General features: G+C 41.5%; 1 protein-coding gene across 1 annotated transcript; it reads right to left on the reverse strand.

The window, feature by feature from the left end:
• Positions 1-1,215: 1,215 nt before the first annotated feature.
• Positions 1,216-17,025, reverse strand: fdx1 (ferredoxin 1). Its single transcript, XM_088913440.1, has 4 exons — positions 16,686-17,025; positions 12,433-12,557; positions 7,065-7,194; positions 1,216-5,696 (listed from the first exon to the last, which is right to left on the reverse strand). The coding sequence occupies exons 1-4, from the start codon at positions 16,856-16,858 to the stop codon at positions 5,579-5,581; spliced, it is 546 nt and encodes a 181-aa protein (XP_088769566.1). The 5' UTR covers positions 16,859-17,025; the 3' UTR covers positions 1,216-5,578.
• Between the last annotated feature and the right edge of the window lie 4,092 nt (positions 17,026-21,117).

The following is a 21,117-nucleotide window of genomic DNA, read 5'->3' on the forward strand; positions in this document are numbered from 1 at the left end:
TAACCCCGGACACGCTCCTTCCATCAAAGCTGGCATTTTCTACCCAGGCCTCCTGCGTCACGAGGGCACCTGGGGCCCTCAGCTGCCTGACCTTCTGTGACATTATGAGAAAAGGATTTCCCCCCCCCCCCTCTGGGACTCACGCGTTCCAATTCAAACTCGGAATCCTTCTGCTTCAAAGGGATTCGCAGGCCAGATGTCCCCAAACGTGCTTTAGACAAACGCGGTGGCTATTTCTGCACATGGCTTCTTTTCAGAACATTCTGTGCTTCAAGCCAGTATCAGCTCTTCCGCAGAGATATATAGATTTACTTCCATACATGTGTAATAAAAGGATTTTTATAGATTTGTTCTTCTGATTGCCCCAAAGGATACATTTCATACATACGTTATGACTAGGGGGAAGAGCAAAACTAGATTAAGAACCACTCAGAAAGCTCAGAACAAAAGATAGTGTTTCAAAGTGTTTTCCAGCTGTCTGTAGGCTAAGAGGCAAGTAAACACAGGAAATCAAAGGGTGGTTTTAAAGCCACACTCAGGTTAACTTGATTGTGAATTACGTCTGAATTGAAGGTCATCTATTGAGTCTCTTGAGTCATCTAACAGTGATGGAGCGCAGCATAAACGCAGAGGCCAGGGAGAGACGAGAAAAAACATCTTCATCCATCAGCATCCACCCTCCTCTACCCAGAACGCTTGAGTCGTGCAAGAGAAATCTTTCTTCTGAGCAGTACTGGAGTTCAGATTCTGGCTTAGTAATCTGAACACTGCAGAGATCTTGCCATCTTACTATAGGAAATTCTAACTTACTACAGTGTGGAATCCTTAGGATTCAAAAAATTCTCTCCTAGTTTGGGGACGCATTTCTAGAGGAGGAAAATGGAATCCCACTAATTTGGGAATCCACGTTGAAGGAAGAGAGATTCAATTGGGTTACATCTGTATTTTTATTATTGTGCAGGATTCTCTCTTTTTGGCCTTTTAAGATGTGTCGTAGTGTTTTTAGATTCCAGGGGTAGAATTCTGGGTTTCTGAGCTTATAAGCAGTAGGATCTAAACACACTGATTGTACTGTGTGCAAATAGCGGTCTGTGGCATAGCTTTTGTGAAACTGTTATACAATTGTGTTATTTAATACACAGTACTGCTGTGCAACCACAGAGAGAAAGCTTCACAAACTGATGCTGTAACATTTGTAACAGAGCTACGTACACCAAATTTAATCATTTTTATTGTTAATTTGTAAACAACGTGGTTTAAATAAAATGCAGGGGGACTGGAAATAGGCAGAACTGTTATGGACAGAGACGTGATTTACACAGAGACCATTCGGCACTGGTAGACATTTCAAATAGCAAGGCTCAGAGGCAGACATTAAAAAAAGACACTGAAGATCACAGCAGCTCTGACAAGCTCCTGGAGAAAAATAATATATCCTTTCAAAAATCAAGTAAATCGTGACAAGAACAACAGTTCACCTCATTTTTCTGCTGCCACTCCTAGAATTTGCCATCAATCTTGTACGGGGGCAGCTGAGAAAACGGGACCCCAGCATGGCTGGTGGCAGGGAGGAAGAGGAGTCGCCTGACGACGCTGCGCACATGCAACCTGAGGAAGAGGCGTGCTGGCGCTGCCCGGAGCTCACCCTTTCTGAGCCCAGAAAGACCACTCTGCCGCCTTTCGGAGATCAGAGCACGGCTGTCAGAATCCAGACTTTAGAAACTCTCAGCTGCAATAAGAGATGCCATTGGATCCCCCTGTTATTCCCAAAAGCACAGCAGAGCACACCAACCATCACGTGCTTCTGAGGGGACATCACAACAGCGGAAACACTGCCGGTGTAGGTTTTGCTTTGTTCTTTTCCCAATACGGAGCGGATGAATCAGTCCAATGTGCTCCGGGAAGTGAAGACGAGAGGTGGGAAGGCCAGGAGCGGTTTCCTTTCTTTCTGCATCGAGGACGTTTCCATGCCAACGCCAATGGCGTTCCTGCAGAAAGCTGTTGCCTGCAAGTGGAGATATTCACCTTGCACGGAGTTCCCCATATAAGAGCAAACCGCCTTCAAAGATCGGTACGCGGTTAAAAACTTTCCGGATTAAATGCGGAGCTCCGGCACGTGAAAGGTGCCCACAGCCCTCCTGCAGCCAGGGAGCCAGACGCCGATTTAACCTCGGTGTGGGGCTGCCAAGTGTGGCAAACATGAAGGTCCCTACAACACCATGACATCGCTCTCGGAAAAGCAGGAGCTACACATCCCGGGTCACAGGACTCCCACAGCACTCAGCCCCATTCTTCGAGTGCCTGCTAAGCACCCATGCGTGTTATGGGGCTTCAAAGGGTGGAAGCCTACAGTGATCTTAAGGGTACCTTTGTATTTCTGCACAAAATTTGGACTGACCCTGGTGGCCAATCAACTCCACACCTGGCAGGACAAGGCAACTGATACGTGGCTAAAGAACTGCTATCACAAAGCCTGGATGGACTAAACGGCCCCCTCTCTTCTGTAGCCTCTCATATGTTTTTCAATGTTCTTCACCAGGACTGAAGTCTATCTCTCGCAGTCCAAAACCCATTTCTTGTAAAGCACGGCGTGATTGCACTGAAATTGTATTGATAGTTTCTTCAACTGGCAAACATGCTCCTCACAAGACGCTGAAATAATTTTTATATCCGCGTCAGGTCATCAAATTCGTCTGGCCCACAACACAGGCTGCTTTTGTTCAGAACCGTTCAGGCAATTAATTCCAATTTTGCTATTATCCTTCTACTGTACCAATACAATTAAAGTGAAGATTTGTTTGCTAGTTTTTAATTTCAAATTCCCCCTGCTCAAAAGCAGTTTAACTTCACATTGGGCAGCATCATTGCATTCACACTGATAAACACATTTTCACATTTCTGATCCTAAATAACAAACAGGTACAGTGAAAATGATCAAAATGTCACACACATTTGCAACAGCTGCAGCGTAATAACCATTTAGCCAATTAATTCCAAATTTCCTGTGTGTCATAAGATAAAGGTTATAGAGAGAAGGCAATCTAAACAGAAAATTAATTTTCCTCCACTGCACCACTCATGCTGAAAACAGTGTGATATTGATTACTATAAACACACTTCTTTGAGTCTTTGGTGCCCTCTGCTGGCTCTTTTCAAATCAAAATAGAAGGAACAAAGAAGCAAAGATTACTTTTCTCGTCTGGTCAGCTTTTGAAAGATGTACAGTACCTGTATGCGCTCACATACATCTGGCTATGCTATTTCTTAAAGGTTATTCTTTTTTTTTTAGTACTATGACAGAAGTTGATATGTGCAGTTTATTTTTTGTTAAGGCTCAGGAAGTATTCTAGATATCAAGCAGATGCATGAGTCCTAGGGGGTTCCTACTCTTTATTTTTTTGTTGAAAGAGTACAAATAGTGAAACTATATGGAAATTATATTCAGACTTATATGAGCAAGGTTATACAAAAGACAACAGGCAATAATGCTGTAAGGACAAGGTGTGTCTAGACACCCCCTTGCATGAGAGGCTGTTACAATTAAAAGTAACTCAAATGATAAACTATTCTAAATCTGGCCACCCATCTTAAAGGCTGTAAAAATTCTTTAATCAATAAATGAAACATATGGTCAACATCTTTAAGTAAATGGCACTCAAAATCTAGCTTTGCTCAAGTGTCCGATACTGCGTAAATTACATTATTGCCAAGATTCAGTGAAGACTTTTTTGTGAACAGGATACATCTAATGTGAGATCAAAGACTGAGAGTCACTTTTATGAGTTCAGCCCATGGAGACTGCTTTCTTAGATACAAAAGCAAGGAATGTTAACATTACTTTTTGCGGAAAATGATGACAAATATGATGACATTCACCCTATCAATCAGATTAGGTTTTAAAACCTAACACCAAACAAATCACGGCCACAGGCTCCTAAAACTGGCTCAGTAGACAAACTAACAGATGCCTCATTTTTTGTGTACAACTATTTTTTAATCTTTAATGTTATCCCATCATCTTATTTGCATTTAATTTTAATTAACGGTAATTACCCTATCCTCTTCCACCATGATCAAATCTTAAAAATATCCTAATAAAGTTGAAAAATTACTTTAAGGTGTCTGTTACACTATTCTAAACTGCTTTTCAAACTATTGTTAAATCACCTGTTCACTGTAGTTTAGAAATCGCATACCACTGTATTGTGTTAACCCTTACACACCCACAAATTTCTAAATAAAATTGATCAAATATATAGATGTCAAATATAGGTTTCTTCTTGACTGACAAAAAAAATGGGATAACAGTTATTAATGCATGGAAAAATCTAATTTAAACCCATATTCTGGGAGGCGTACAATGTAAGAAATTCAGATTATGAGACTAAGATTCTTAAAACAAATTGAAAACAGTCTTACAAAGAAAATCATCCCTACAGTTTGTCACCATTACCCCAACCTTCAATTTTGAATATCTTCAGGGGACATTCAAATATTCTTTAATAAGGCATAACGGGTTTTAAACACCTCGGGCTCACACTCTCTCTGCTGTCACAAACTTGCTGCTCCAGGGAACTGCTGATGCAAACTATGTCTCCAAAGTACCTGAGTGGCTCATGCCTGGGAACAGCTATGGAAATCACACCCACCCGAGGCTGCAGACTACACATCAGAAGAGTGCCGAGAAGCAGGCAGGAAACAGCAAGGGCAACAAAAAGGTTAATGGACCTACAAAACGTTGTATTTCTGAAGAAACTGCAGCCAACGCCCTGTAGTGATATACCAATAACGAACCAGATACTGTCACAGCCCTGTATCTCGAGAAAAGCCGAAATGCAATTTTTAGCAGTGCCAAGTGATTATGCTCTTATTTCTGGTTTTATTGCACTAGTGTGTGGTCATAGCATATGCCAAAAGCAATAGCTTCTAGGAAATATAATTGCTTTTTCATCCTACACTTAATTTAAGTACAAATGGCTTGCGTGCAAAGGCATATCTCTAGCTCTGTATCCTAGAAGTACCATAATCACCACGAGCCCAACTTTCAGACAAGGGCTCCTCATGACACAAGGACAATCACTACAGTTACTTCTGTGCACACTCCTCCCCAGCCCAGGTCTCGCCACATTATTTCTTTCGGCTCAATCTCTTCTGTTTCTCAACGCTTCTCTCACTCCACAGCCTGAGGAAAGAGCAGGGTGGTGGGAGTTCACACCGTATTGTGGACAAACGGCCGAAGTCACCACTCAGTGCTTCTCCAGCTGACGCCTGTGTCCCCCGTAAAGTGACATTCCCGTGATTTACTAATCCCTAGTGCCATAAGCCAATCCGAGACAGCAGTTGGTTTCTCTTTTGGATGCCTGATTTCGACCGAGTCCTGCAACGCAGCCAGCATTAAGATGATCTCGATAGGTGTGGAAAACAAGAAATCATCACCCTCCGTCATGAACACACACCACTTATCAGACAGCAAGGGATGAAGGCGACGTGTCTAAACAACTGCATAACCATACCATTAAAATATTTATTAATTAAAGTGAGCATCTGATTCACTAAGAGTCTAAAACCGCCGGGGGGTTTAGGAAGTTGTCGTGCCGACGTCCACGGACTGTCGAACGTCAGACACGCTCTCGGGAACTTTAACGGTCATTCCATCCAGAGACTTTGAGAGGCAGATCTGACAGCCCAGGCGGGAGCTGAGGAAAAAAACAGAATCACAAACCATTAGAATACTCCAGCATACACATTGTACAGCTCCATGCATGCACTGAAAGCCATAATTCATTTGCCTCTAGCAATTATTTTAGAAGACTATATATCAATGTATATGTTAGGTACAATACATCACTATATTTGCCCGATAATGAGTGAACTGTACATTAACACAAACTCTGTAAACCTATGAAAAAAAAAGCTGTACTGCATACATATTAAGGAAGAACTCACACTAGATTCCAATGAAATATAATTCTTTTACCTGTCCAGCCTAGAGCCTTTCCATTTGTAATCCTGCATACAAAGGCTGGCACTCCACAAGATATCACAATCTAAAGGCACATGGTAGTTTTTAGCCTTACTCTGGAATCACGAAAATTGAAGGACTTGCTGCCACAGTCAATGAGTACAATTGGAATCCCAAAAGCACTTACTTGCATTTACACTACGGAGATTACACTTTTCAGATGTGGAAGATGGGTTTTACCAGCTATCAAGAAAATGAGTTTTGTCCTGGTGCTTGCTTGGGGTAACAGTTCTATAAAAACTGCTTATTAAAATTAAAAACATGTAATAAGCATCATAATGTGAAATTCAGGTCTGTAGCTACAAGTTCGTAGTTCTCCACGCCCCAACTATTACAAGACCTAAGTGAATTTCCAACGATAAACAGCTTCCGATTAGATTTGTTATAAACAGTCTTAATGGCAACTGACTAAGAGCGGCTAAAAATACAAAGCTGTAGAAAACTAAGGGCAGCTAATTATTTTCTGCTAGATTGAAGTTCAGAAAATACAATAAGCAGGCTTAAGAATGATATAATAAACGAATAAAGGACAGTCATCTAGTTTTAATCAGCAATGTTATTTTCTTGTCTGACTCCACACATACATAACATCTCAACTAATAAGGATTGCATGCGCAAAGCTGCTTACTCCTCCAACACATTTCCATCCCATGCTGAGAACACATCCTCAGGAAGATGCTGGCTGGGCAGGGATGAGCTTTAACTGTACGTAAGACTCTCCCCATAGCAACAACTGCAACTCATCAGCGTGAGCGCAGAGCCGAGTGCCACGAAGACGCCTTTACTGTAAGCACTGTTAAAAACAAGGCTCAGGCCCGAAAGTGTGACAAGAACAGAAAATATTGCCAGTGCGAACATTGGCTGGGTTCCAGATTTATCAATGATGACAGTGACTAAGATCAACAGAACAACATCAATAATAATGATATCCAATTCTTACGGCGAATTTGCCATTGTCGGACTATTATGTGACCATAAGTCTCATCATCGTTGGCTACACCATGATGACCAAGCCCGTCACCGTCCACCACCGGACACTCACGTGTCAGTCAGCCCGTAGGCCAAGTCCAGCATGTCCATCTCCTCGTCTGTGATCGGGCCGAGCTGCTTGTAGACGTTTTTCTCAAAGATTAAATGGCAAGTGGAGCAGGCCAGGGTCCCCTCGCAGGCACCTGAGTGGACAGGAAACGTGGGTGGACAAGGAGTGAAATCCATGCTCACACTGGGCTGAGCCCGAGGGGGCTCGCTTTACACCAGGCCTGCCGAACAGCTACCAGCGGCGCTGTCGAAGCAGACACCCTAGCCCCTCTCTCCTCTGTCCTTGCATTTTCGACACCGGCAGAGTCGGAGCTGTAAATAAAACTGGCTTCCCCCAACACAGATTTTTTGTTTTGCGCCCCTGTAAAAAACTTCAACCTCGAACATATATCGCACATTTATTAGCGCCAGGATCAAAGCGCATTTTACGGAATTACAGAAGACAGAGGTTCCTCGGATGTACAGTATGTGAAAGGTGACAGACACAGGGATAGTAATCAGAGCTTGAAAAGACTAAGAGTGTCGTTTTGGACAGCGGGACCTTCTGTGATATGGGATTTGCAGGAAGCAGACAAGCTGCAAGGAAGCCTTTCTTTCATTTCACATCTACCACACACCATCCAACACCCAGAAGAGTGGTCTGCGCTAACCTTTGACTCATGGCAAAACGGGACTTTTGCTACTGTATTTGCTCCTGCGATGTTGTAACTCATGGTCTGTCAGTCCATGGTCTATCAAGGAGTTATGAAAGTTAGTAACGTCTAAATATTCTGGTGTAATCATTTTATGTTTCATCGGGTGCTATGAACATATTTCAATAACAACCAAAACTGAAAGTGAAAAAGTTGTGTATTTTCCATTTAAAAACACACTGTAGAATTCAAGGTTTTCTGATGCAGAAACAAAGCCTCGTCACAGAATTAAAAATAAAATACCTGTGCTTTTCACAGTCGCTTTTGTTTTGCAAGATTCAATAAGTTATGGATAAAATAAAATAATATGGAGTGGCCTCTCCATAAAATGTTGTTTTTCCTACCAACAACTTGAATTCTACACAATTAAAGAATAATATTTAATGGAGAGGCCACTCCATATAATTTTATCCATAACTTTTTTTATCCAATGCACACATTGTACAGTCTACCACTCCTCATTCTATCTATTAGAGCTTTAATATGTTTTTTTCTTTTAAAAAAAATGTAAAAATCTTATGTTGACATAAAAACACACTCAATGTCCTTCAACAGAGCGTGGCAGATTGTTTTCACTTATTCAGGTGCACTGGTTTCTCCACAGTTATAATCAAGCTTCAACAGGCACATCTGAACACAAAGATTTGGAAAGGCTTTTCAATAATCGGAGATGAGGTCCCCTTCGGTCAGCAGCGCCCAGGAATTAGCCACAAAGCGCACCTGGACTGCGAGAGTGGGGGGCCCAGCTGGCCTCTCGGCTCATGCCTTGCATCCTGACCACAGGACAACATGCTGGAAACTCGGGACAGTAACGAGCAGAGAGAGCTGCCCTGGGCCTGCAGCCCAGCGCCGCACGGTGACCAGGAAATTTCTGACGCTCACGTGTCCCACTAAGGGGGGACGCACTCGTGGTTCGGGAGGATGGTTAGGATTCCCCCCCCGCGGCTGCTGAGCCTGTGCCACGGACACTGCCTTATCTGGACGAAGAAAGGCTGCAAACGTCCCCGTTTGGCAGGGAACGTGGAAATACATTCATTACTGCATTTTACGACCTAGAATGCCAACTATTTTCCTAATGTACAGTTGTTTTTACATGAAATTAAAACATGTCTTTGGAGAGTCAAGAAAACCCCAATGAATCCTCGTTTCTAACCTGCTGGTCTGTGCAGCTCTTAGCAATCTGGTTTGGCACACACATATTCAGAGCAGCTATCGAAGCACGAGGTCAGCAATGATGTTTTTGCACTGTACCAAAAGAACCTCAAGTCTTTGAAGACGCTGGTGTCCCGCACAAAGGGGTTTCAGGAGAGAAATACTGGTCTAAATATGGAGACAGCAAACTGCGTGAATAATTACTGAGATGATTTATGCGTGTTATAGCATTTGTACTTGACGTCGGGAGATTTTACAAAACCAGGATTTGAATGGTTATTTTAACTATACATCGACAGCATATCCTAACTTGCAAGTGAACACTTTACTAATAGTACTTAAGGGTTTAAGCATAATTAAATCTTAAAAAAACACTCAGAACATTTAAAGACATGACACAATATCTATTTTTACCATCCCCATGGGTATTATCCTTACAGAAAAATTTACATGAGTATTACTGTGGTTGATCGAATTTCAGAAATAGAACAAATACATATAGCTATCGATATGCAAAATGCTGACTGAAATTCCAACAAGGGCTTAGTTTTCCTGGTAAACCATCTCCGGTTTATATATATAATAGCAGATTTTTCTTCTACATTGATTCTTAGTGATACAGAGAAGGAATAGAGATGATTTCATGCAGACACCAACTTGTAGATAATTTCACAGACAGTTGGGTAGTGCAAGATGGAGCACTATCTGTAGAGAATACATTTCCAACCTGCGTACTACAGAACCCTGTATTTCTCAGCGTGATTAACCAAATCCCTGTACTGAGGAAGTCATTACTGTGGAAAGTTACACGTTCCATCAAACCTGGAGCTTTCCACGCCAGAAAACTTCCAGGGTCAAGGAGAGACAATTTTGACCTGCTTAGAAAGGCCGGTAAACTTCTAATGTGAAAACCTGTTTCCAGTTTTTTCAGCTGCTTCACGGAATGAGAAGTGTACGAAGTTATTCCGGATGATTGTAAATAGGGTACATAACATTGAATCCAAAAACCACACTTCGAAATGATTCGTTTAAGTATTTCTACACAACGTATCAAACGTATCACTCCACCTTTGCCGGCGGATTTCTGAGAATTCACAGGAACGTTGCTGAATGAAATGATATGTGAATAAGCGTATTTAACCCAGGGCATGTCTTAGGTTTACTCCTCAAGCTATTAGGCTTTCCAGCCCTCAGAATTCCAGGAATGTTTGATCACATAGTTTCCTCAGGTGACCACAAACTCCTAATTACCCAGGAGGTCCCGGCAGTGGTGGAACGCTCAGGAATGAGGCATCTGTTAAAAGCTCCTATTACATACTTACATTTCATACTCACCTACCGTATGTATGAAAATGAAACTGCTTGTGGAAAAAAAAATAACCCAGGCTGACTTTTAGGTCACAAAATGAATCACTTTTTAATGACAGCAATCTCATTTTACACAGACGAGAGTAATGAAATCAGCACTTTGCTGATGACAAAAGCCTTGGCCTACTGAAACGCATAATTTACACCACCTATACTTCACATCCTGGGTCTCCTGCAGCCCCAATCCTGTCTGTGGCTAAGCTGTGTACAGTGAGGAACTCGTTTCTAGGATGGCAGGTTAAAAACTGCACACAAGGCCCCAAGAGAGACGACACTTGGGAAAACCAGCACTCCCTGACACAGGGAAGCCTGAAAGTAGAGTACATTTCACGCATCGGCACAGGCTGCTATCACAGTCAGAAATAAGGACTTGGAGTGGTCAGTGTAAGTATGGTTATACGGTTCTCAGCAGCACTTGTGAAAAGTCATGTGTTTTTCCAAGTTCACTGTTTGGCATCATTCATCCCAGCAAATAAAACCCAGATTAAATAAACAAAGGCAAGACAAAATATTTGATATATTTTTAACATATCAAGGGCATCTGCATTTTCTACAGCCTACCTGAAAACCCTGATTTTACTTATGGTTGCTATGCTTTTCAGTATCTCAGTCTTTAACTGGATGGATCATTTTTGCAGCGTGTCCTGCAAAAAAAAAAAGCTGTCTGTGTTTGTGTGCTGTGTTATCAAACTAACGCAACTCGGAGGAATGTCAGACAATAACAAATGCCACACTCCTTGCTCCTCCACGGGCCTCTGAATTCCTAACACAGATAGCTTTATATGAACAGAGTTCTGCACCCTGAGGAAGAGACTTTTTTTTTTTTAGTTCCAGGGCTCTCAACTTTATCATTTTAATACCAAAATAGGAAGATCCCTGAGGATGAGACATCACGCAACACACTGAAACTGAGGAACTTCCTACCATCACAACAGGAGCTCCTTGTGATGATTCGGGCATTGTACTGAATCGCGTTCTTAGAAATCCGCCTGCAATTCCAGCACTGTGCACGAGCAGATTGAACTTTCACCGAACAAAAATCAACATTTAAAAAAAGGTGCAAATATTTGAATCCTGGGAACACCTTTACGACAACATAAGACTTTAAACATTGTATCGGTACCATAAAACACAGTCATTTCACTAGTCCACTTCCGGAACCTCAGCATGTATTTTCAGGCATGTTTCTGTAGTTTTCCAAACATCCGATTATCAGATAATAAGAACTACGTGGTAGTGCATGCCAACACAATGTTTAAAATCAAATGTGCATAAAATCATAGTCAATGACTTGAAATCATAATGATGGTACAAACCTTCATTTACATTAAAAAAGTGCACTCGCCTCTAGCTACCAGCTGTCTTTATGACTACAGTGTATACTACACAGAATAAACACATTTTAAAACAAAGACAGGGTGCTATTGTGCTGAAGGAAATTGTCAGGATCACTCTTTTTAATTGAATTATTTAATACTTTATGGACACTATACACGGCTATGAGATAATACCAGTTCTGTTACTGCGATGAAACTAGCAATGGCACCACATTCTCTCTGTTTACATACTTCAGGGGTAGAGAAACAATGTTACAGAAATGAGGAAAGCCTCTTTTTCCTGCATACCTTTCCTTCATCAAGGAAATTCATCATGAACTTTGCTTTTTTCTTCAGTGCACAGACAGTGGGCCAGCTCACAGCTTCTAAATACCATTAATGCTTTTTACACAAAAAAAAGCAAGGCTGTTCAACACACAGCAATTTTTAGATCATGTAAACACAGGTCACAGTCTCCTGGTCACCCGTGTTACGCAGGCAGAAAGAAGAAATTCTTGGTCTTCTTAAAACATACACAGGCCAAAAAGAAGAGATTTAAATAAGAAACAGCAATAGCAAAACTAGCCAGATCCTCAGATGATCCAGCTGTGATTTGGAAGTTTGCACTGTCAAGCTCAGTGCGATACTGACTAACAGATCAGAGCTGCTCCTGTGCCTGTGACAGATAAGTGTTCGATGAAGATGATTTAGGAATGCAAAGGGGAAAGAGAAGGAAAAGCAGCAGCAGACGAAATAAATGAATCAGAAGGAAATGTCATTAAAACTGCACTGCGAAATACTTGTTCCGTGACGATCCAGGTTAACAGGGAGAAATGAAACTCACCAAAGCCATCAAAATCTAGGTTTTTGTCAATCACGACATCTAATAAAGAGTCCCCAGTATTGCCCTGCACAGTGATCTTTTCTCCATCTCGGTTGACGAAATGAACGGTCACTTTGTCTTCTGCCCTGAGGGATTTCAAAACAAAAGCAAAAATCAGTCATTTTTACCACAGTCAGCTGGTCATGAAGTCAAGCAATTAGCTGCCCAGTACTGAATTAGGGACAGATGCCCCTGAACTTACTTGTGAGCACGTGTCAGTGCAAAAAAAACACCTTGTAAAAATAAAAACTGCTTCTTACACGACAGGAAGCACACATGACACAAGGCAGTGTTGTTCCACAAAAAAAAGGAAAATCTACAGGTTAACGGAAGAGATTTTTTTAAAATAAAAAACTGAACAAGACCACTCACTGTAAATAAAAAGAAAATCAGCCACAGATTTATAAAAATAACGCATTAAATTAATGAATCAGTTAATCCATGGAATCTTAACGATCACCCTTTGACGCCAGTCACACAGATTCAGCTCGGTGTCATTTTTAAATTTTCTACCATATTGAAAATACTACCGCAGAGTGCCAGGAGACAAATCAGGGACATAGATCAAGCTTCACGCAGATCCTCAAATAACAGCTCATCATTCCTTTCAGGAATTTGCAACTCCAAGGTAAAACTCCAGGGAATTATGCAAGTAACAGGAGGACTAAAATGCTCCTTGTGCCAGTGAAATGACTGGGGGCTTTACAATCCCTATATCATTAGGGAGCTACATACGCATTTTAAATATTTATAGACTAAAACTAGAAAGTCAAACATCAGAAATTTTAAGGATATGTGCAATGTTTTGCGAATATAGCCAAGTCTTAAGACTCTAATCTGGGTTCGTATACCCAAACTGAGATACTCTGCCAAACTGAGAGATTACCAGCCTTGTTATGCAGAACAGCATTTGAAGTTAAGGTATAAAAAAAAACTACCACTAACCTTTAGACTAGGAAATTGATTTGACCGTTGTTAAACCCAGCTCCTCAACTGGAAAACAGCAGGTAAAGGGAACGCTTAGCAGATACAAGGTGTTTAAAACTGAACTTTATTAAAAGACCAGCACATTTCATTAGCATTTTATTGAAAACCCCAGGTTTGGAAGTCAGGAAGTTCAAAATAAGATATAAGCCTTGCTACAAAAATGAGCAAACAAAAAAAGCTGAAGTACTAACATTTCCGCAGGACAATTATGGTTTTATTAGAGCTTGCTGCCCTCTACTGTCTGTATTTTGCAATGCCTCCAAAAGAGAACTACAGGAGAGCTGAAGAAATAATACCTTTTGAAATGTGAATGAAAGTGATTATTAAATCTATTGCTTTTCTAAAAAAGTTTAACAATGATCACAGCTTCCACACACTTACCCTTGCCTCCTACGAAAGCCTTGTGCTGATATTTTTAACACAATCTAATCCTTAATGAGAAAGAGTTTCTCTGGGAGCATACCGGAAATTTTAGAGAGAAATGATGAGCTGCTGAAGTCATATAGCAAGTTAATACTTCACCGAACCCAGCTCTTTTTCACCAGAGCAAGGCCCAGCTGTTAAATGCTCAACAATGATAACAACTGTTACTTATTCTTATCTCAGTGAAGAAAAAGGGAAGAAAGAACTTAAACACTATTCTAAAGATCCAATACAAATAAAACTGAAATGTAAATAACATGCAAAGAAACCTGAGCTTCATTTGTTTATTCAAGTCTTCTTGCAGATCATTTCTTACCATTATGCACTGCATTTCAAACGAAGCTCATAAAGAATTCCAGTAGGTAAAGCTTCTTTCTGCATTTATAAACCATAAAGCCCATAAAATGACCAGGCATGAAGACCACATGCTACGCTAAGCTGTTTTTTGTAGGCTAATGCTTGATTACAGGACATTAACAAATTCAGCTATAAGCATTCGTTCAAAGCAAGCAGTCCTGGCTATACAGTCCAGTTGTACCTATAACGTTGGTCTGAGAAAAGTTACTTTAATCTGCGTGGTCTCTCTCCTTCAGACAACACGGAAAACTAAGGCCCCGTTATGAGCTACTCCACTGCATTCATTATTCATTATCAGGTGCATTGTGATCTTTTTCACAATGACCTTTATCGATTCATTCAAGATCGAGCTACATGGGCATCGCGTTAGGTTAAAAAAGGTGAGCGCACTGAAGCATTAATAAGCATTGCAGGAAAAAAAAAATAACTGCACAAAACATGAAATTGGCCCTTAGCTCTGAGCCATGTTAGGCTCTGTAATGTCTGGAGGGAAAGAGGAATGGGCAAGGGCTGGACACAGGTACTATGCAAAGCGGGATGATGGACAGGAATTGTGGCACCAGAGGCGATGCTGCTGTTGCAACACTTGTTAGAGCACCGTTCTGTGGGAGCCAGTGACTGGCAAACAGCCACAGGCCCTCCTGGGGACACAGGCCCTCCTGGGGACACAGGCCCTCCTGGGGACACAGGCGTGTATGCACTGCAGAGGGGGCACAAAACGAATGTGGGAAACATAACTGGAATAGTCATGGTGAGAGTTTACTAGGAACATATTTCAGGGGGAAAAATGTTTTATGAATGATATAATCAGAGTAATAAAGGAAAGTATACGTCTCCTCTTCTTAACACTAACTGTCCTTAAATGCCACTCCTCATTCAAATAAAACCTGTTTATTTCACCTCTTAGCTGTCCCCTATTAACCCTGAAGACCAGAGGATTTAATTCATGCCTTAAGCATTGATAAGTTTACACCACATTAATTCTTACACTGGGATACCACAATTCTAACCTTGTGAAGTAACTGTCTTTAAGCCGACAGAAAGAATGCTTTATATGCAGCTACAATACTGCCACTTCCCTGCAAGGTGACAACGCTTGAAATCATTCTGTTCCTAAACCGATGAAAAGGCATGTGTTCAACACATTTTCAAACATCATTCTGACCGTGGACCTCTCAGCCACTTGACAGCTGTTACCGCCAAGGGTCAAGAGAAGCTGGTTTCCACTGACCTGAACCGATCTTAATTGGGTGGCAGGGGGTAAATTTACAGGTCTTACCTTGATGAATGGGAATACTGTATGTATAGTCTGAAAACTATTTCAATAGCACAGGCAAAAGGGTTGGGACCACCAAGACCAGGTGCTGGACGCTCTGACTTGTGAGTAAGTCAGAACAGGGTACAGGGTACGGACAGGCATGCAAAACAATTTAGATTTTAAGCAGCAAAATTACATACATTTGATTTCTGCACCATCAGTACAATTTGTAAAAACAGGCAAACCTCATATCATTTAAACTGCCCGTCACTACGAATGATCCCAGGCATTTGATATACTGTACGCTGTAAACACGGGACAAAATCTGGATTTCAACTAGCATTAAAGACGGATGTACAGTCCTTACTCTGAACAATACAGTGCTTTATTCTACCGAGTAGAGAAAAATCAAAGAACCTTGATAGCTCTGCTATAATCTCTCCGACACTGTTGGTGCCACTGTGTAACAGGCCTTCACAACTATTCAAGAAGGACATTTAAGCATTGAAGATTACTTGCCCAAGCAATATTCCAATTCTCAATCGTTTGATTAATTCTTAAACACCTATCTAGACGCTTAAATACTTAGTACACCCGGAAATCGGCATAATTTTATTTTTTTCCAATGTACGTGCTTTATTTTTACATAATGCAGTGCCTCTCTTCACAAAACGAAGCAGAGGATGCAAACTCGTACGTGAATTTTAAAAAGTCAGTTTTAGCAGACTAGACATGACTTGTCTTATTTAAGAGTCTCAAACAACACACAAGGTGACATCCCGGTCAGGCCAGCTACGTTCAAACAAAGTTGAACTTCTGTCCTTGTTACGTAAACTGCACAGGATGATAGCTCTTCAGCCCTTTCCCAATTATGAAACGTTTTCGTCAGACTTAACGGTGGGGTTTTAGAAATGTTCAGCAAATGCCTGTTTTACACAAAGTACATTTTAATGCGCTAGAAAACGACGTTCCTGTGCCATTCAGTATGTATCCTTGCGATATTCACGTCTCACAAACACAGGTGCAAAGCAGCTATCCGATTCTTAAACATAGTTCACGATGTGTTTCTTCAACAAAGGTTATCTCTTACAGCGAGTTCGCACGTAAAAGTCGCTGCTGACTTTCAGCCGCTAAGCCGAGACGGTCCGCTCAGTGTCCCGGGTCTTGGTCGCCACCGAGTGTTTCCTACCTGCGAGCCCCGGTGCCGGAGCTCAGCGCTCGGCTCAGACTGCAGGCCTTGCCCCGGCGGCCGGCCGCTGCCAGCGTCCCCGGCGGAGTCTGCCCGGCAACCGCCAACCTGGAGCCGAGCACCAGGCTCTGGGAGAGCGAGAGTAATCTCCTCGTCACCGCCGCCACCGTCATGTTAATGACACGCTAAAATAAAAAGAATCAGAGGAAGAAGAGGAGAAAAAAAAAGGCCGGAACGACACCACCGCTCGTCTCCCACAATGACCGGCTCCGAGCCTGTGCAGCAGCTCCTCCAGCTCAGCACAGTGCCTCCGTCTGGTTCGACCGCTGCCGACTTCTCTTCCTTATACATCACGCAAATGCTGTATAAAGTTCAGAGGCAGTATATGTTTCTTCCGCCCCCCGAAAGTCTTCTTTTCAACACGTATAACTCGTTCCTTGGCGAGATTTTACGTTTAGAGGTGTGTCATATCTGTTTGTCCACTTTGCGTGCACAATAAAAATTGATTCTGCTTTTGATATTCAAGATAGGATTTGTCTACGAGTTTCATAGCTGAAACGACTGGAACATATAAAAAAATCTAGTTATATTGTGCGAAATACAAAAAAAAGTAAATTCACTTATCTAAGAAATGTTTAAAAGTTATGCATACCTTTTCAGAGATTTTTTTTGTAACCGCTTTTGAGCTTGCAGGTAGAATTATTTGCAAATGTATCATCTTATGTAACTATACTATAACTATACTAACTATAACTATACTATGGTCAAAATAGCAATTTTGTACAGCGAAAGTGGTACATTGTTCGTCTTTTAGGTCTTCAGATTTATTCATGCTTCCGATTAAATAAACACAAAAACGTCATAGAACGGAATCAGTTCTATATAAAAATGTCTTGCTTAAAAAAATCTGAAATGTTATCATCGTAATTTTGCACAGAATAGTCATATTTGTGGTACCTAATTGGATTCCAGAAAACACGATGGTCCCATTTATTCACGTCTCAAATTATTCATTTAAATAAATCCCATAAAAACAAATCTTCAATAATATTATTATCTTTGGAAGCGCAGTGGAACTATGTGGAGGCCTTTGAAGGGTTCTTGTTTCCCTGGGGTGCAAAGGGGCAGCACACAGAAGAGAGCAGTGGCAGGCAAATGGTCATTGATTTCTGCCATTTGGATGTTGATGATGATGATGATGATTAGTTTTCATAATAATAATTCCTTACACTTAAAAAGCACTTTACAGGGACTCCCCTCCTCCACCACCAGTGTGCAGCCCCACCTGGATGATGCGCCAGTCCGCTCCCCACACACCAGCTCTCAGTGGGGAGGAGAGCAGAGGGATGAAGCCAGTTCAGAGAGGGGGGTTATCAGGAGGCCATGGTTGGTAAAGGCCAGGGGAGAATTTGGCCAGGATGCTGGGGTTACACCCCTACTCTTTTCGACAGACGCCCTGGGATTCTTAATGACCACAGAGAATCAGGACCTCAGTTTCACATCTCATCCGAAGGATGGCTCCTTTTTACTATACTGGGGCATTAGGACCCACATAGACCTCAGGGTGAGCGCCCCCTACTGGCCCCACTAACACCTCTTCCAGCACCAACCTTAATTGGGTTACCTTAGCTTTTTCAGGAGTCTACTGGCCAGGCTCACACCTGCTGAGCTTCAGTCGGTTAGGGCAAAGTATCCCCCAAAATGCTGAATATAAAATCTGAGAGGACGCAGGTGTATCTTGCCTTAACAGACCACGAGACAAGTGATTTGGGAGGCAAAGCTAATAGTGGAAGATCTCCAGCACAAATTGGCATCTTCAGGGATACAAACAGTTAAAAACTACCATTCATCACGACCTGCATGAAAGTGGTATTAATGGACTGGTTGGAAGAAAGAAGGGTCTTCCTGGAGTGACAGAAAAGTGACTTTCAGATGTTGTTTGTCAAAGTCGTTGGAGTCATGTCTTATGATCATCTCAGGTGGTATCGTAAACCCAAGTGCTGAATGTAATCAACAGTTTATCTTAGACTGAGTAATGTACAATAAGTACCCCAATGTTTAATTGAAAGATTTTATTACACTTTTTCTGCTTCCTAAATTGTTAACAAGCACAGTACAAAGTTTGCAAATGATAGGAAAAGTATGTCCAAAAGTGCTCATGCACAAGAAAACATAGGTGGAACTACTGGAACACTTGACACGATCAAAGAAAAGTAACAATATGTGCTTTAAATATAGTGTTGCAAAAGTTTACATGAAGAGCTAAATGAGCTTCCACACCAAAAAAATAAAAATAAACTTAAAAATGTAAATGTGTATGATTTTAAGTGTTTATGTATGTGTAGACAATGTGTTGTATTTGCAACACAGGTGGGTAGCTTTGTCAGCATGCGTAGGCTGCAAAGGAGCAAGTAATAGGATTATTCCTGCTGAAAAGAGAAGAAAGAAAACATAACGTTTCGACTGTGTGAGGCCCTCACACCCAAAGAAGGCTCCACTGCCGAAACGTTGTGTTTTCTTTCTTCTCTTTTTGGCATGGAATAAACCTTTTACCTGTTCCTTTGCGGTGTACATAGGTAGCTAAATCAGCATGCATAGGCTACAAAGGAACAAGTAAAAGGTTTATTCCATGCTGAAAAGAGAAGAATATATATACATTAGGAGCACCAGACTTTTTTATTTAGGAAAAAGTTTTTTTTTTTATTCCTGAGTGTCAAGCCACAATATACAGGTTTTTCCTACTTGGAACATTATTCAATGGCCAGATTAGAGGGAGCACAAATTTCTTCTGTCTCGGTAGCATTCCAAAGCCTGTCCAACAACAAGCTGTGTGTTCGTTAATTACAAAGTCTCGAGTTCTCCTGGGGAAAAAACTGCTTCTCACCCATTCTCTGCTCGGGGTCAAGAGAGTGCAGAGGCATTACTGGATTTGAACTCTTTTCAGTTTCGTGCAACAGCACTCCAGGAAACCCACACCAGTCTGTAATTGTTTGCTTTGTTCACTCTTCAAATAAAATGAAGCTAAGAAAAGGGTTTAGTAACTGTAAATGCCTTCTTATGCTGACCTGCTGTAAATAATGCACTGTGCGTTTCTGAGGGCACTGAGGAAAATTCTACAACATCACCACTTTTCAACAAATGATAAATAATAGTGATTCATCTTTCTGGGGATTGTTCTGAAAGCTTGGGAGGTGTTTTTATTTTGACAAGTACATCTTGTATTGCATCTTGTCCAGGCATAGATGCAAGTTGCATAAGATGGGTATTAAAATAATGTAACAGAACATGAATATTGTCGGTACAGTTGTTCAACAGAGTAATTTATGAAAAGGAAATTACAAAATTCCCCTTCCCACGTCCCGACCAAATCACCCCTCACAAGAAAGAGTCAAATTAAAGGAAAGAAAAACAGACACAAGACACAAAAAGAGAGCACAGCAAAATACTAATGATACTAAACAGTCTTTGGGAAGCAAAAAAAAAGATGAAAGGCCAGTCTTATCAAGTTTCATCTGATTAACCAATTAGATTGAAGTCTAGGGTGTAAAAGAGAGACTCAAAGTCAAAATGTAGGTCAGAAATGGTTGCCAAGCTTTAAAACAAAGAGTTTGCATTTGATTTTCTCTAATTTAAGAAGCTGCATCATGTATCTAATCCATTGAACAAAGCCGGGTGGGGCAGCTTGGCATGGGAGGTGTTTTCTGGAAATTGGCTTTATGTGTTGGCAGCGATCAAGGCACAGAGTGTTAAATCCTCAGGTCTTCTGAGTGTGTACAACAGAGGCACTCCGTTCTGGTCCTTATCCGCAAAGGAATGCAAATATTCCTGGTCTTTTTAGAGTTCTGCACCCTGGAAAAGGTAAAGCTTGAAAAGCTGGTAAATGTTGGGAAATGTAGGTCTGTAAAGCCAGGAAGCAGCTGATTTCAGTCATAAAGAGCTGAGCTGGAATGAAAACTGTCTCTTCAGGGCCAAGACTGGAGACACCTGGTCTACACTGTCCTGCAAGTATAACACGTCCTTATTGTATAGAATGTCCTTTACCTTCAGGCAGCGACAGATGACACGTACCTGTATGTCTTCCCTCCTCTCAACACAGGAGTATGAAAATATGGCATTCATCATAAAGTTGGGAGGAGTGGTGGCTCTGTGGCTCAGGATCTGCGCCTGTGGCTGGAAGGTTGCCGGTTTGTATCCTGCGGCTGGCAGAGGAATCCTGCTCTGCTGGGCCCCTGAGCAAGGCCCTTAACCCCAGCTGCTGCAGGGGTGCTGTATAAATGGCTGACCCTGTGCTCTGACCCCAAGCTTCTCTCCCTGTCTTTGTGTCTGTGTCTCCTGGAGAGCAAGCTGGGGTATGTGAAAAGACAAATTCTTAATATGAGAAATTGTATATGGCCAATAAAGTGAACTTATCCTGTTACTATGTTACTATGTT

The sequence above is a fragment of the Atractosteus spatula genome, chromosome 4, assembly GCF_055471065.1.
Source record: "Atractosteus spatula isolate fAtrSpa1 chromosome 4, fAtrSpa1.hap1, whole genome shotgun sequence".
NCBI lineage: Eukaryota > Metazoa > Chordata > Actinopteri > Semionotiformes > Lepisosteidae > Atractosteus > Atractosteus spatula.